At 32.9% G+C, this 18,447-nt stretch overlaps 2 protein-coding genes across 8 annotated transcripts in view; both read left to right on the forward strand.

The window, feature by feature from the left end:
- Positions 1-18,447, forward strand: part of LOC129800644 (neuronal calcium sensor 2) — a 96,981-nt gene that overhangs the window by 27,648 nt on the left and 50,886 nt on the right. For 5 of the 6 annotated variants that reach the window (XM_055845179.1, XM_055845182.1, XM_055845181.1 and 2 more), the window contains exon 3: positions 17,115-17,256. In XM_055845179.1, the coding sequence (XP_055701154.1) occupies positions 17,146-17,256 (111 nt within the window). In that variant the 5' untranslated portion in view covers positions 17,115-17,145. Of the gene's footprint in view, positions 1-1,005; positions 2,479-17,114; positions 17,257-18,447 lie in introns of those variants that run through there. The other variant, XM_055845183.1, reaches the window with a different exon arrangement.
- The window catches only part of LOC129800643 (neurocalcin homolog), a 120,206-nt gene that overhangs the window by 27,645 nt on the left and 74,114 nt on the right, over positions 1-18,447 (forward strand). The window lies entirely within an intron of this gene.

Genomic DNA, 18,447 nt, shown 5'->3' on the forward strand with positions numbered 1-18,447 from the left:
TTGCTAGAATATGGTCATAAATTTCTCTAGTGCGTAGAGGCCTATACACTGAGAGAAATCCGAAAAAGTTAAAATAACATTTCGGAAATGTTTATTTTACCCTGAAGTATTGATCCAACATCGGTGTAAATATTACCCTTTTTAGGCGTATTGAGGGTTAAAGTTACCCTTTTTCATGTTAATTTTACCCTTAAAAAGGTGTAAAAGTAACATTAAAAATGTTGATATATTTTTACACCTAAAAAGTGTTAAAGTTACGAAAAAAAAAGTTAATCGCACCCTCTTTTTTTCTCAGTGTAGGAAAAATTTAGTCATTACGAAGCTTTGGATCATACGAAGCATGGGTACTTTCCCCTAAATGTGGAAATTGATAAGAGCAGTTCCTAAGAATATCCCGGATTCCCAGTGGCTTTAATTTTCCAAGAAATACCTGGCAATTTTCCAGGGCTCTCGAGAGCTTCCCGGGTTTGTACGGAAAAGTAATCTTATATTCACCGCGCCTCTATATTACTTATTTTTAGTTTAAACGGTTTAAACGTTTTATTAATGTGTATATTTGGGCAATCAACGACTATCCTTGTAATCTTCTTTTTTCCTGTGTATGACACATTGTCCTCTGAATGAAGATAAATATTTTTAACATTGTTTTTCAAAATCCGAATTTATAAGTATACCAGAGTTTAAATTTTGTTTAAGAAGGTGAAAGAGGATGTATTTTACAAAGGTGATGATACAGTGTGAAGATGAAAACAAAAACGTTGACCCAACCCTCGCTGTAGTATTTTATAATTGAAGTTATACTATTCCTTCTCGTTGGATAATTTTCCACAACTTCGCAGGATTTTCCGAATATGAAAAACTTGAAGGGATGATATTGAGTGAATGAAATAGCAATATATCATTGAAGTCTATGAACATGCGCATAAAATAATGTAGAGAGCTTTCAGAGAAAAGTACCCTCGTAACTTTTTTCCATGTAGGAGGGATGGTGTTGGTTGAAATGTTGGACATTAGGGAGACCTAACACACCCCACCTAGCACCAAAATGTAAGGAAAATATTATGGGAAAACCATGGCGTCCATTGCTCCTTTTTCCACCTTATCTCCCCACCGTCATCACTCGTCATTATCATCACCTTTCTTTGTGTAATTGCGTATAGCATATTTTGATCATCTCTCTTACTCTCCAATGCTCCAATGCTTTTTATGAAAGCCAATCATTTGCTATTTCACTCATACATTCCGCGGAAAATCGGTCTTCGCTCCAAACACTCACGGCATTTCCTTCAGTTATCGAGTGGACTTCATTTGATACGGAACTCTGATGTGATTTCAGAGTCAATATTGCGCCACAATATTAGCATCATATAATTTTCAAAAAGAAAGGCATTACTGCAGCTACTGAAAGAGCCTAAACGTAACTCATCTCCGAAAGGAAACTTATCAATTGATGGATATAAGTCACCAGACGGAAATAATGTATCTGTGTTGCGTGCTTGATTGTTTTTAATTGAACAAAAGTGGGAAAAAGAGCTCAAAAATTCCAATATAGAGAGCGACTCCTATACCATTCGTGATAGTTCGAAGCACAGTGTTATAAACATACAAAGCACACTGAAGCTTTTTTATGTATGTTCGCTTTTTATCATGTTTTTCATCAACTTGCGATAACATGAAGTGTATTTTCTGAAAAATACAGCGAGTGCAATTAAGTGGAAGTTTTTACCTCTCACCGTAGTCTGTTTTTTTTCCTAGCGAATTTATCCCAAAAGCAAAAAGGAAAGAGGAAACAGGTAGTCTAAAGACGAAATATCAATTGCGCTTCGGGAAAATTCACTCAAAAAAAAAAATACAAAGTGAGAAAATTTCTGTGCGTGTTGGTGCTATTAAATTTTCAAATCAACATACAAAAAAAAAAACGGAACATATATTTGTCATTAGGACGACTATTCCAACCCTTGTGTCATGCTAACAGTTTTCGTATAACCACATATTAAACCGTGTGGAAAACGAAGGATAATATCACAGGAAAAAATTACCCGCAATTGATTTACACTCATTTCACCGGGATACAAGGTTCAAATCCTGGAAAGTGTGACGAAAAAATTGTATAAAAGAGATAAAGACAGGATTAAAACAGCTTAGACTTGTCTTGGTACCAAAAGGAAAATCGTAAAGTTTTTTCTTACCTTAAAAAAAATTGTGTGCAAAAAGTGGCAAAGGAAGTTGTAAATGTTCAACAGTATTTCAGTATTTTGCCTAAAAGCAAAAATATCAATCAAATCCTTGTTGTGCTCTTTGGAATCCCCATTGAATCTGAGGAAGTGTGCAAAATGATTTTATAAACAATAATTTAAGTGTGAAATTTTAATTTTCAAAGAAACCTCTAACGGAGAGAACAATATCTTTCAACAAAAAAACTCTGCATTTAATCTCTCGCTGGATATAGAGAGAAAGCAGGAGCAATACATTTAATAGGTAAATATTATCTAGTATTACACAATTAAATCTACAGCAAGGGGCAAACAACTGACCAAAATTTCATGTCCTAGAAGCAATATTCACAAAATATTCACAATTTTATATGAGAAGAAGAAAATATTCGAATATTTCCCTAAATATTCGCAATATTCAGGAAATATTCGCGATATTCGCAATATACAGGAAATATTTGCGATATTCTCAATATTCAGGAATTTTCGCGATATTCTCAATATTCAGGAATTATTCGCGATATTCGCAATATTGAGAAAATATTCGTGATATTCACGAAAAAATGCCAATATTCACGATATCCACGTTGGTAGATGTTCTAGACTCGCGAGTTGTTTCCCCCAAGGGGCAAACAACTGATCAAAATTTCATGTCTTAGAATAAATATTCACAAAATACTCACAATTTTATATGAGAAGAAGAAAATATTCGAATATTTCCCTATATATTCGCAATATGCAGGAAATATTCGCGATATTCACAATATTCAGAAATATACGCAATATTCAGAAATTATTCGCGACATTCGCAATATTGAAGAAATATTCGCAATATTGAGGAAATATTCACGATATTTATGTAATATTCGCAATATTCACGAAAAAATGCCAATATTCATGATATTCACGTTGGTAGACGTTCTAGACTCGCGAGTTGTTTCCCCCTTGGTTAAGAATGATTTTAGGGAAAACAAAGACGATAAACTATCTACAGTAGAGTCTCGCTATAGTCCATATTTTGTTCCAGATTTTACACTTGGGTCGCACTATAGTCCATGTCATTTTTTAAAATTATCAACGACTTTTAGTATTGAAATTGCTCGACGGCTTCCACTTTCTTTGCGATTGTGGTACTTGTCCTTGCTCTCTTCATTAATGGATCACAATTATCACAACTACTCAATCAAGTTTTCCAAAAATATTAAAATAATTATGATAACATTGCATGTCGCATACTAAAAAACATAACCTAACTTAAAATCAGTCTTTTGAAATCAACGGCCAATAAATTGTGGAATATAGAGCGATGGCCTATAGCGGGACTCTACTGTGCAAGGTTTCAAGCAACACTCCTTAAAAAGACGTAACAACACAAATCAATTTGTATTAAAAATATTACATTTCAAACTTAAGATTTTCGCACTTGCATGCAATATGACGAAATTAGGTACAGTTCCCCTACTATAGAATCTAAATATTTTTAAATTCAGGATCCATTCACGCTAACAAAAAAGACTGTTTTATTTATCGTTCTCGTTTAACCTTTCGATTTAGTGAATTTCAATTTCAATTCAGATTTGAAATTCGTTTATATTGGCGCTAGCACACTTGTTACTTTAGTGAAATTCAGTCGATTGAAGTTTTAACTCTTAAGCTATCTATCTAGGGGAAAGTGCCCATGCTTTACACGGTCCCAAGCTTTATAATGACTAATTTTTACCTATATTTTTGAATAAATGTGACTCCGCAATATATTTTAAAAATAGGACACTTTCCCATAGTTTTTAAAATATGGGTTCGATGAGTCCTATTTATTGAAAAACATAGGAAAAAAATTTGTCATTTTAAAGCTTGGGACCGTTGAAAGCATGGGCACTTTCCCCTAAACCATCTACACAATAGGAGCAATTTAAAAAAATGTTTCTTTTTTAAAAGAAAATGTCCTCTACCATTTTTGGCAAAAACGTCAAAATTTTCTTTAAAAAAAATGTGCCCCACTTCCCCCTACATACGATAATCGTAGTAATTTTAATGTGGAAGATTACTGTGATTGTGATTATAGATTTTTAATTTTGGAATTGAACTAAAGAACTTGGGAACTCGTTTTTACTATCGTCGTGTGATTTTTTTTCAATTTTGGATATATTTCCGAGGTTGTCCAGGGGAACATTTCGTTCATATACGGAAATATCGTTAAATCATCCTTAATTACGAATTTTTAAGGTAAAAGATTTAAAAGACTCTGGAGAGCGTGTTTCTTCACCAAATTGGCTCATTTTGGGCTTGTTGGAAAGGTCTTGGACTTTCTAACAAGTCTGAAATAGTTTTAATCGGTTATAAATGGGTAATGAACCGGTTATGAACTGATAAGTAATTTTAATGCTCTTAAACTATTTTGTGGGATTTTTTGAGTGATTTATGAATCGGTTTTAAATCGGTTGAGAACCGATAAAAGGTAAATAATGTGTAGGGTAAGTGTACCAAATTCCGGCCAGCTTGCAATTCCTGCCACATCTTTGTTCCTCAAATTACCATGGATTTTAGTTTTTGCAAACTTTGGAGATTATAGGGGAAACTGGGGCACCACCAAACATGGGGTACCACCAAACACTGGGATTTTTTAATCGGATATTGAATATTAGAAGACAAGACCGATAGAAATTTATAGGCACTATAGGGATGCTTGTCCACTGAAGGAATGGTCTAGATAGTCCAAGTAGTTTAGAAATAAAAATTACTTTTTGGTGGTACCCCGTGTTTGGTGGTGCCCCAGTTTCCCCTACAATTTAAAAAATATATAGTTTCCACGAGCAAGATGATCTGAAAAATGCATTGGAAGAATTGCGGAAGGGAAAGGAACTATGAGAATGAAGGTGGTCGGAATAGGCAACCAATGCTATATCTACATTTTTGTTCATTTTAAAATGTATTAAGAATGATTTTAGAGAAAATAAAGACGATAAACTGTCTACAAGGTTCCAAGCAACACTCATTATTAAAAAGTAACAATGAAATTCAATTTGTATTAAAAATCTTACATTTTAAACTTGAGACTTTGGCGCTTGCATGCAACTATGCCGAAATTTGGCACACTTACCCTACGTACTTTTGAGGTACAGAATCTAAGCTACGATATCGATAATTTCGCAAAACCTGGGACGCTTTGCCACAATTGTTTTACAGTGTAGTTATTTTTTCTCAATTTTTTGAATTCTATTAATTTTCTTATAATCGTTCAGGGTAGATAAAGATAAAAATCGTGTGGTTAGGAAAGTATAACAAACAAAAAAATAAATTGTGGTTATAAATGTGACCAAAATGGCGATTAAAAGGGGTTAAAGAAAGAGAGAAAGGGCTAAACCACGAGGATTTCAATCTAAAAATTAAATGTCTCGAATGAAAATACTCATTTGCCATTTAAATTAACCACTCAATATTTTTTAATTGAATTTCCCACCCACGTGCACCTTTCCTTTTGTTATATGGAAAATTATTATGATTGTTCACTGGCAAAATTTTCATTTAATACCACAAAATGCTTCTCGTCAATGAAACATTTTCTTTGCTTTTACCTCCAAATGTAAATTTGTGGTTTATTGTTGTTGTGATACAATAAAATCCACTCGGCAAAGTTGCAATAGAAAATTACCATAGGACCTTGATTATTAGACTTTTTTTTCATATCAATCAAACAAAACGTACCACTTGTGCGTGTTCATCGTGCTTTTCATACTTTTTTTTCTCTCTGTCTTTGAAACTTTATCGAAAAGTCGTTGTTCACATAATTTAGTTGTACCCAGGGTAAGTCGAAAAAATAGAGAAAAATGTATTATATATAGCAGTATCTTTGACGGGGAAAATAAATTCACCGTAAAGAAAAGTCTGAATTGATGTGATGTATCGAACGAAGTTTTCTGCTCCTCTAAACTCACTGACGGATTGAAAATTATATTCAAAGATTTGTATTTGACCGGAAAAACAGATCATAAAATTTTGTTATTAAAATATTGACATAAAATTTTGAAATAGATTTGTAGTTCTATAACGTGGTATATCAAAGACGAGATAATAAAATTCATCCGAGATATTTTCACAGAGAAATAAGAACTTTGAAGAAAAAAAGATACAACCCTGAGACAGAAATGAAATTGCAGAATTTCAATCTTGACCGTATTTATTTTTTTAATTTAATTTTTAAATGGAAAATATTAAAAGGAATAGTTGTATAAGATGTTTAACTTTTCTATTCATTTAGTATTTTCATTATTATAGCACATTCTCTTTCACCTGGATATTGTTAGATAAATTAATTTCAATGCAAATATTCAGGGTGATTTTCAATATTCTTATACACACTTCAAGTTGTTTTTATTGATAACACACGCACAAATTTACAGAGAAACAATATCAAACTTCGCCTATATAGGAAAATTATTATTGGATGTAAAGCCGACGAAGAGAGAGAACAAACCGGAATGAATAATTATGATAATAAAGTGGGAAATGTGTAAAAGGTGTAGAATGCGTAAAATTGGAATTGTTTTTCGCTATTTTTCACCAGATTACACTCAATAAGGAATGAGGAAAGTCTTGATAAGATTGTAGGAAAAATTATGTATCAAATTTCGGCATAGTTGAATGCAAGCGCCAAAGTCTCAAGTTTGAAATGTAATATCTTTAATAGAAATTGATTTTTTTTATTACTTCTTCATGAGGGGTGTTGCTTGGAACATTATTCACAGTTTATCGTCTTTATTTTTTCTAAAATCGTTTTTAATATGTTTTTAAATGAATAAAATTGTAGACATAGCTTTGGTGGCTTATTTTGGCCACTTTCATTCTCATAGTTCCTTGCCGTTCCAGAATTTTTTCGATGTATTTAACATTATCTCGTTTGTCGAAGTGACATTTTTTGTTATCTTTGCATTGTACAATCTCTAGATTATGCAAAAACTAAAAATTCATGGAAATTCAAAGAATAAAAAGTGTCCGAAATTTGGTGCACTTACCCTATACCGTAGAATAAGTTAGTTTAAGTACTTATTAAGTACTTATTAAGCACTTAATTTAATGTAATCTCTTACTTTTTTTTAGTAATTCAAGAAAAATGATCTACTATCTACATTTGTTTACTGTATCAATTTTGTATATATTTCAATGTCTGTATATGACTTAGAAAGCTATATTGTTCGATATCAAAAATCCTCCTAAATCCTGCTAAATTCTCTCCCGGTGCATTTGAGTGATGTCAGAAATGCTGTACTATATCGTCAATACATGCCTTATACACAAGCAAATTTCGTGCCCCTCGTTGCACACGCAATAGCTTTATTATTTAATTTAGAACACGATTAAATTACAAATCCACTTTTACCCTAACATAATATTATCGCAAATTCTTAAGTAATTTGTATTAAATTCTGGTAAAACTCAAAATAGACTTATCTTCCACTTAATCCTACCAGACCTCAATCTTTACTCGATATTATCGTCCTTCCCGTGGACGATGTATCTAAAATGCTATAATGTCGAGCAATTTGCAGAAACAGTTTTAATGCGTCCACTGTCGTCTTATACGGGCTTCGGACGTAAAGGCCAAAATAGACACAGGGATCGGCTTAGGGATCAGTTCAAAAAAATAGGATAGGTGTTAATATAGTAGACTCTCCCAAATTCGGGCATTTGGGACCGAAATGTCAGACGAATTAGAGAGAAATTCGGCCATCAAATTGTTTGAAATGCAACGATTTTTTGTTTATCTGCATTCTCATATTAAGTTTACATGCTCATATTAATTGTAAATTTCATGAAAGCCCCTTAATAATGCAAAATAACATCACAAGTGAGATAAAGAATGGCAAATTTGAGCATATTTGCTTCATTCGATACACAGAATTCTATTGAATTCTTTGATTCAATAATCATAATCAAACTCGAAAAATGTCAATAAACTTTTTTCAAATTTAACTGCTGCCCGAATTAAAAAGTAGTCCGATGTTAAAGGAGCCGAATTAGCCAAAATTAGCCCAAATTAGTCCAAAATTTGGGGGCTCAGGTCAAGTGAAATTTACAAGGATTAGCGACATCAGCGCCAGTGGCAAAAATATAAAACTTCACTTTGAGTGTTTTTGGGGGCTTTTCAAAATGTCAGTTAAATAAAAAATCATTAAATGCATTAAGATTAGAATAATGGGAAGCTCGGAGTGCTTCTGTCTGTACGAAAAATGCATTGACATTGTACTTAAGAAGTCTTTCAGGAAAGTGTGCATATTTTAATAGAAATCTACGCAAGAAACGCTATTCCTCGATCCTAAATTCTCAGTGTATGATAGTTTGGGCTGATCTCTTACCGTCAAATTTTTCGAGCTGAGTATTCTAGAGCCCAAAATAGACACAGGGATCGGCTTAGGGATCAGCCTGAAAAAATTAGGATTGGTTTCGATACACTCACGGATCAGCCTATAATTTGGAGGATCAGGCTGATCTTCTAAATTCATGAGGTCTAGTGAAATTACGGGAATTAGGTGACATCAGCGCCAGTGCTGAAAATAAAAAGCTTCACTTTGGGAGTTTTTGGGTGTCTTTCGAAATGTAAAATTCGAAATTTGTTCGAAAAATCCATTGATATTGCACTTAAGAAGTCTTTCAGTAATTAAAGTGTACACATTTAATAGAAATTTACGCTGAAAACGCTGATCCTTAATCCTAAATCCTCAGTGTATGATAGTTTGGGCTTATCCTTTGCCGCCAAATTTTTCGAGCTGAGTATTCTCCAAGATCAGCCTATGTCTATTTTCGGCATAACCATTTTCGGCTTAAGATTCTGAAAATTTTCTTTAAAATTTTGCAGTGCACAAATCGTAAAAAAAACGGTCTCAAATTTTAATATAGTATAACTCCAATAGTATCAACACGTTTGGTACATGTAGTTCTGCAATTATTTTAAAGTTATTAATTGTAGTAGTTGATAGTTCATTTGTTGAAAGTTGTCCCAGGTTCTCAACCAAACAAAAGTACCGTAGATGTGGGTGACTTTCTGGGCGATTTATAGTAGATATTGTGGAGTGTTTAACCCATTTGGGATTTTGGCTTATTCAGGTTTTTGGGTTTTCGGGATTTTGGTTTAATCAGGATTTTGTTTTTTCGGGATTCTGATTTACTGAGGATTTTATTTTTTCAAGATTTTGGTCTATTCGGGATTTTGGGTTTTCAGGATTTTGGCTTATTCGGAATTTGTCTTATTCAGGTTTTTGGGCTTTCGGGATTTTGATCTATTCAAGATTTTGTCTTTTCGGGATTTTGATTTACTGAGGATTTTATCTTTTCAAGATTTTGGTCTATTCGGGATTTTCGGTTTTCAGGATTTTGGCTTATTCGGGATTTTATCTTTTCGGGATTTGTCTTATTCGGGTTTTTGGGTTTTCGGAATTTTGGCTTATTCAGGATTTTGTCTTTTGGGAATTTTAGTCTATTCGGGATTTTGGGTTTTCAGGATTTTGGCTTTTTCTGGATTTTATGTTTTCGGGATTTGTCTTATTTGAGTTTTTGAATTTTCGGGATTTGGTTTATTCAGCATTTTGTCTTTTCGCGATTCTGATTTACTGAGGATTTTATCTTTTCAAGACTTTGGTCTATTCGGGATTTTTGGTTTTCAGGATTTTGGCTTATTCGGGATTTTATCTTTTCGGGATTTGTCTTATTCGGGTTTTTGGGTTTTCGGAATTTTGGCTTATTCAGGATTTTGTCTTTTGGGAATTTTAGTCTATTCGGGATTTTGGGTTTTCAGGATTTTGGCTTTTTCTGGATTTTATGTTTTCGGGATTTGTCTTATTTGAGTTTTTGAATTTTCGGGATTTGGTTTATTCAGCATTTTGTCTTTTCGCGATTCTGATTTACTGAGGATTTTATCTTTTCAAGACTTTGGTCTATTCGGGATTTTTGGTTTTCAGGATTTTGGCTTATTCGGGATTTTATCTTTTCGGGATTTGTTGTCTTATTCGGGTTTTTGGGTTTTCGGGATTTTAGTTTATTCAGGATTTTGACCTATTCGTGTTTTTGGGTTTTCGGGATTATGGCCTATTCAAGATTTTAGGTTTTAGAGATTTTTGTCTATTCAGGATTTTGTCTTTTCGGAATTTTGGCCTCTTCGGGATTTTAGATTTTCTGGATTTCAACATAATCAGTGACATGCGTAGGTCCGCGAATTGGATTCGTCGTTTTCTTCAAACCTAATGAATCTTAAGGAAACATTTTACATAACTTTTTCGTTTTTTTTCTTATTGGCTCTCTTTTGTTGCCTTTTTTTCCTTATTTTTTTGTTCTTTACCTTTTTTGAATTTTTTTCTCTATATCACAATTCAAAGAGGGATGAACCCTTTTTTGTGATTAAAACAAATATTCATTTCAATTTTAAAATCGGAATTGTGTCTCTTCGATATTTTTATTTTTCAAAATATTCTTTCAATTTTATTTAACCTTTTTATAGGTTGAAACTATTAAAGACATGTATTACTTCATGTATTACTGCATTACTTCAAAGTAATCATTGAAATGTCAAGTATCCTAAATTATTCACTAAAATCCTTAATAACGGAATAATGATTGTAGAGAAATTTTTTCTTTGCGACTTTAGTGGTTCCTCGCCTGGCCTAAAAATTTTCCGTTCTTTTTATTAATGTAGTTTTAAAATACTAAATTGTACAGAGATATTTTTAAGCTGAACTTTCGACCTTTGGAACTACTGGCTCATTTCCTAAAAAAGCGTTTACTTGACTTTTATGTATTCTAATAGTCCAATTTTGAACTTATACGACGTAAATTAAACTGCATGACCTGATTATCAAAAAAAATTTATTTTATTTTATTCTTATACAAAAGTCTTACCACAAGTCTTACCATGAGCTTACAGCCATTTAAGGTCCACAGATTTATTTAAATAATATCATTTTTAATTATTTTTTAGGTGCTGTGAACACTTTTGTATTTTCAATATTTTGGTTTCTTTCCAAAATCTTAGAAATATTTACCAAACAGGTTTTCTTTAAATTGGTGAATTAGTATATCCAATTATAGAACAAATCAATAGACTTCTTGAAAATTTTATCAAATATTCAACAATTTGTTCTGTGTCTGTGAAATAAAATTAATGAAACGTTAAATTTTAATCGAAAGTACTTATTGATACGAGCATCATTTGTGTCAGGTAGAAGAGAAAAAGAACACTGAGAGAAATCCGAAAAAGTGAAAATAACATTCCGGAAATGTTTGTTTTACCCTGCAGTATTGATCCGAAATCGTTGTAAATATTATGCTTTTTAGGTGTATTAGGGGTTAAAGTTACCCTTTGTCATGTTGATTCTACCCTTAAAAAGATGTAAAATTAACATTATAAAATGTTGATATATTTTTACACCTTAAAAGTGTTAAAGTTACGAGGAAAAAAAGTTAATCGCACCCCCGTTTTTTTTTCTCAGTGAAATCTCAGATAGAAAGACCATTAAATAGCATATGCGCCATAGCAAAAAAATCTCTACGAAAACATTAATTTTTCCCTCATTTAATGACTTTTTCCCAAAATTGTAGAATAGTTAATTAGGATAGAGATTCCTACACGCTCACTATTGATTTTAGGAATTCATTCTACTGGTAAATGAAGGTACAAGTCATTCTACTCAGTTCAAGTAGAAACATATCGTTTTGCTCTATTCGAGATTTAATTGAAAAAGTAGATGAAAGATAAATAAATCATTTGCTAATACTCTCCTGACAGGGTTTAGTCCTGAAAGATGAATTAAGGATTTTATTCTCTCATTGAAATACACAGAGATTAAATTGTTTTCTATAAGCGTACTTTGCCAATTACATGAATTTTTGCTCAGCAGTTATTTAGCTAAGCGGAAAAATTCTGACAAAAAACAGACTGTTTACGCTATGTTAAAAATTCATATATGGTGACAGAATGGCACAGACTCTGGAAAAGTGAAAGACGAGGGTGAAATTAAACAATATTCAACATTTCAGCACAATTTATATATATACCCCGAGTATAACACGGGCATAATTATTTTATTTTGACATACTCCTCGAATCTGGGATATATTATTTAAACTTTAATAATACAAATCGATTTTAGGACTTCGTTTAGACGAGGATAGGGGAAAGCGCCCATGCTTGATACCATTGCAAGCTTCGTAATGACTAAATTTTCTATGTTTCACAATGTATATGTGACTCATCGCAACCATATTTTAAAAACTATGGGAAAGTGGCCAGTTTTTAAAATATATTGCGGAGTCATATTTATTGAGAAACATAGGAAAAAATAATCATTACGAAGCTTCCAATGGTATCAAGCATGGGCACTTTCCCCTACTTCTAAATGCACTTCACTATGGTAGACACCAGTACGTCTCGGAAAATATTTTCGGGTGTTCTGTCTAAGATAAAGGGAGTTTATAAGCGGTGTTTTTTCTGAAATACCTTCGTTTAGAAGGCTATTTCGTAATAAAAATTGCACAGCAAACTTCACACGCGAAGATCTTGATGCAAAATCTCTTTTTCAAAAGAAAAGTCTCCGATTGAGCTTTATGCATTAGACAGACTTAAACTATCTTCAGACTAGAGGTTTAGCCCAGTTCTCGTAGGTCTTAAAATCTTAAATAGCGAGCATTTTATTGCTTTTTGTGAGCCTAATATGTAATTTATCTTTAGTAATCCTAATCGTATCCTAAGTTAATTTTTTTCAATAAATCGTGATTGTTAAGAGATTAAAGCGGTTAAGCCATATGGCTAATCCATAGGTCTGAAGCTCGTATTATACAGGTTTCAGGTCTAAGGCTTAGACATATGGTTTAACTGCTATAATTTCTTACAAATCAAGATTTCATGGAAAAATTTAACTTGGGATTAGATTAGTAAGAGTAAATGATCTATTAGGTTCTGAAAAAAAAGACAGTAAAATTGCTTGCTAATTAGGATTTTGAGGATTTCAAAAACTGAGCTAGGCCTCAAGCCTGAAACCAGCTTTACGGTTTAGGCCAAGGGACAGTTTGGTGGAAAACTAACGAAAACGTAGTTTAATTCATCATCATCATTTTCAATCGCTTTTCAATCGAGAAAAATTTGGCGGTAAAGGATCAGCCCAAACTATCATACACTGAGGATTTAGTATCCAGGATTAGCGATTTCAGCGTAAATTTCTATTAAATCTCCACACTATGATTGCTGAAGGACTTCTTAAGTGCATTATAAATGGATTTTTCGTGCAAGAAAGAGCATTCTTACCCTCCCATTACTCCAATATTAATGCATTTTAAGATTTTTCAACATTGCGTACCATTACTGTCCATGTTTTTCACCCAATTGACATTTCGAAAAGCACCCAAAAACACCCAAAGTCAAGCTTTTTATTTTCAACACTGGCGCTGATGTCGCCTAATCCCCGTAATTTCACTAGACCTCATGAATTTAGAAGATCAGCCTGATCCTCCAAATTATGGGCTGATCCGTGAGTGTATCGAAACCAATCCTCATATTTCGGGCTGATCCCTAAGCCGATCCCTGTGTCTATTTTGGGCTTTAGGCCCCTCACGAACGGTCACGTTCCTCTTTCGATCTCGACGAGTGATCCCCTTAACCGCCCTAAGGAATCTCATCTCGGCAGTTTGTACTGTCGATCTTACTTTTTGGTTCATTACCCAAACCTGAATGACCACAGCTTTGAAGACCGATAACTGAGCTGAGCGACTAAGCTCGCCTTTCCTCACCATGCTTCCGCCAAGCTCCCTCATGTAGTCTAATTATAACTTTAATATTATAAATACGTTAAGTCGTCTCTCGTAAATCGGAGGCGTGTTCAGTACATCAGCAAGATGTAGCTTTGTCTACTTTTAGGCGCATAAGATTTGAAAATTAACTTATTGGCCAATGAATGGTTTTCGTAAGTTTTGGAAATAAGGAAACGTAATAAGAAACACGAAAAACACGATTTTATGTGTGAAAACAAAACCAGAAACATGAAAAACTTAATTAGGGTGAAGTGGTACAAGTTGGACAGTGGTACAATTTGGACAGGGCTTTATGTCTTGATAAATTTAGTACTTCATTTTTATTTGTATATTTTTAATGCTTTAGTTTTATAATTTGGTTCCTTGTGCTTAAAAACAAATTTTGTACTGTTTTTATCAAGAAAAAAGACATGTCCAACTTGTACCAGCAAATTGTCCAACTTGTAACACTATTTCCAAATTATATCACTTTACCCTATAAATGCAAAACGTAAGAAACGTGGCTGAAAACGATAACATTAGATAACGCAAAGCGTAGGGAACACAGGGGTAAAATGATGACTTTTCGATTTTATCGAATCGATAGTATCGATAAATCTCTATATGTTAGATTAACTACTAGTAAATAATTATCGTGAACTATTATTGTTGACGGAGATGTCCTGTTCAACTCCTTTTCCTTACATGCTAGATTCTCACTATTTGGCATTGATAAATTCTACCAGACCGAGTCCAGGGCTGACATGATGACTTATTTTCGATACTATCGACTGTAGATTCTGAAATATTTAAACGATAGCTGTAGTTCCTGTGACTAATATAGATATTTATCAACAGCCACATTCTTTTAAGAATGTCACAATGAATGGCTTGGCAATGCGCAAGAAGTCGACATTCACTTAATCTAACAAATATAGATTTATCGATACTATCGATTCGATAGTGTCGGAAAGCTATCATTCCACCCCAGGTTAAACTTGAATTTTTGATTTCTTTTTATCTATTGTATGTCTGCTTGTAACTTCATCTTTTTATTTCTCTAATCAAACCATTGTGACAACCTTAACAGAATGTGAATGTTGGTAAATATTTGTATTAGCTAAAAAAGTTCAACTATCGTTTAAATGTTTCAAAATCGACAGTCGATACTGTCGAAAAGAAGTTAACGTCACCACTTTGTCGGAAGAAAAGACTGAAAACTGAAAAAAATGGAGAAACAGGGAGAGAGCCCAAACACAAGTAGATTTTGATTCGATTGTTTTCGATTGTTTTTGGGTTTTGAAAATTTTATCCGACTCATTTTAATGATGTTCAAAAGAAGAAGAAGAGTGCGAAAGAGTGGGACAAACGTATGCAAAACGTTCGTGAAAGAAAAGGATGTGACTTTTGATTTCATGAAATTTTCCTGATCAAAAAGGAGTACAAAAGCTATAAAGATGAATTTTTATTTGTCAAAGGAAAAAATCTCAAAATTGATGTGAATATTTTTGTACAATTTTCTAATTCAGCATATGTAAAATGCGATATATTATGTGTAATTCTGCTATCTGATACTGAACATTATTAAAATTCCCTCTTTCCGAGGGGATCATTGGAGCTCATGTCTGTTGAAAATGGAATATTGTATTGGAAAATTCAGCCAGAAAAATGAAATAAGCTCATGGGGAAAATTCCAGGAATGTTTTTCCTTTACAAACTTTCATATAAGAGTTTTTCTTCAACACTGGTACAACAATATAATCTGACAGTGTGACATTTTTCCAGACAGATTACGAGAAATTTCTCGTTTTTAGACACTACCTCTCTCTACAATTTGTGACAGCCTGCAAACCAAAATTTTTGTAGAAAAAAAATGAAATATTTACTTGAATTGAGGTAGAAAATCAATGTTTTGACAAGTGTGGGGATTTGTAATATTGAGAAATACTGCTGAAAGAGAAGTTTATATAAAAGATATCAGAGAAATGTTACAGAACTGATTTTCTGACCATATTTGTCATTTATTTTGCTTCTTTTTGCAATGCTCGGAAAAACCCGGCTTGCACTTTAAGTACTTAATTGAGCACTTGATAAGTACTTAATAAGCACTTAATTTAAGGTAAAATAAGTCAATATAAATAACACTTTACATTGTTTTACCCGAAAAAGTCTCTTTCAAATCATGTTTAAAGAGTTAATAAGAAGAAGTTTACACTATTCAAAGATTGATATATCATACCCTTGATGTTGTAAGAGAAGAAAATGCGTGGAAAATACTATTTTTTACGACACTTTGAAATAGGATTTATTTTCAAGTTGTATATATAGAAATAACGAAAATAATCCCTCTATAATAAGAAACACAAATTTTTGTTGGAAAATTTCATTCCTTCAAGACTTCTCCTCAAATATCCACTCTTCTTGATAAATTTCCCTCTATATTAGCCCACAAAAAAGCGAATTCTCTGTTTTTGAGCTTTTCTTCCCATGAAGATGTATATACAGATTATTTTGACTTTGTGTCTCGTAACAGAAAGATGATGACGAGGAGTGAAAATCATCAACTTAATGTTTTTAAGGGATGAATAAATGACACTCCATTTAGGCATATTTCAGCCCACATAGAACATAACTTAAGTATTAATGCTTTAAATTTCGAGTTATTTCACTTGGAAAAATAGAAGGGAAAGAAGGTAGGGGAGACTCTGTAGAGCATTTTGTCACATTCACAATATAAATTCTGCTCCATTAGTTTTTCCTGCGTGCGAAAATGCTACTAAACGAAAAAATCCACCCACATTGGGGAATCCTCGAGGGTTTTTGCATGACTCTCTGCGGTTTTTTTTTTGCAAAAAGTAAATTAATTGGACAAAAACAAGGAGAAATAGAAGACTTTTTAATTATAGTCATCTTTGTAAAATGTATGCAAAAGATCCTAAAACTTTCAGTACCCGACTAACACACTAAGTACTTATTAAGCACTTAAAAAGTACTTAATTTTATGCAACAATAAACTATTTACCGAATGTACGAAAATGAGACAATTCGAGTAAAACTTTACCTTGGGTTACCCAGGTAGATTATTGGGAAATTAAATAATTGCTTAATTGAATTTTACTTTTTCTTCCATTTTCAGATACACGAGAAAATTATTTTATTGGAAAAAAATGGGTTGCTTGGGAAGCAAAGATCGTCTCACGAAAGAAGACATGGAATTCCTCAAATCACACACGCGATACGATGAGGCCACTATTAAAGAATGGTACAAGGGTTTTAAGGTAAATTTCTTCTATATATCGTCAATATATATTCCATTTTCCTCACACAATATCACCACTTTCATGTAATCTAAATTTCATTTACCGCCCACAATCCACCCATTTTTCTTCATCCCCTCCCTGTTTTCACAAATAACAGAAAAAAAATCAAAAGTTCATTCACATTCATCAACCGATAGAATCAATATATTCACACATACGTATTCAATTCAAGGGAAAAAGCACCAATGTATATAATGTTGAATTGATTCCATCCAAAGGGAAGCCTGAGTGTCTATTTTAAACACGAATGAACATTTTTTTTAATAAATAAATAGAAAGGATTGGCAAAGTGAGAAAGACTTTGCTGTTTACCTAAAAACACCTTCAATTTCCAATTTCCACATAAAATTCTGAAATTCAAGCAATCCGAGAAGTTCTTTTGTATTAAACCAATTTCGTTGGAAATATTTTGTAAATTTTATTTTTATTTATATATTTTAAGAAATTATTGCAAAATATTAACCTAATACGAGAAAGGTTTCTAGCTTCGCACATCCTCTGGCTTCGAACACTCCGTATTTTTCCAAGTTCATTTAAGGAATGTGACCTAAGTTTATCAGGAAGTGTTTGACTTCCTGAAATTGCCATAGGTCTATTTTTAGGTTAGGTCTATTTTTTTTATTACTTTTCAAAACGATACAGCTCCCGTCCTACCAAGTAGATATGAATTTAGACATGAAATAACACTAATCTTTTACATCTTGGTAGACTGGGGCAAAAAGTAACAAAACGGATATATTTTTTTACAAGCTCCCTGAGTACCTCAGAAATTTATAATTAGTGAAGTTTTATAGGACAGACATCAGAGACATCAGGACTTGGATCTTGAGACGAAGAATAAGATCCAAAAATTGTGCCAAATAATACAAAAATTTGTAAAATACAGTGTAAGAAGAGTGCCCCTATTCCCTTTTATGCCCTGGTGTAATCCTGACCAAAACCCTGAACGAGTCTCAGAGAAAGATTGCAAGACTTGACCACTGATGAAGGCATGGAGATCGAGCCGAAAGCTCTGATGATAGTTGATGTGTTTTCCTGAGTGATTATCTCTTCCCGACGACTTCCGGTTTTCCCTATTGTTTATTCAAATGAAGTCTTCTGAAAGTATGCAACATTTCTGTATGCATAATGTCGTATGCTTAGTTTAGG

Source organism: Phlebotomus papatasi, chromosome 2 (assembly GCF_024763615.1).
Source record: "Phlebotomus papatasi isolate M1 chromosome 2, Ppap_2.1, whole genome shotgun sequence".
Taxonomy (NCBI): Eukaryota; Metazoa; Arthropoda; class Insecta; order Diptera; family Psychodidae; genus Phlebotomus; species Phlebotomus papatasi.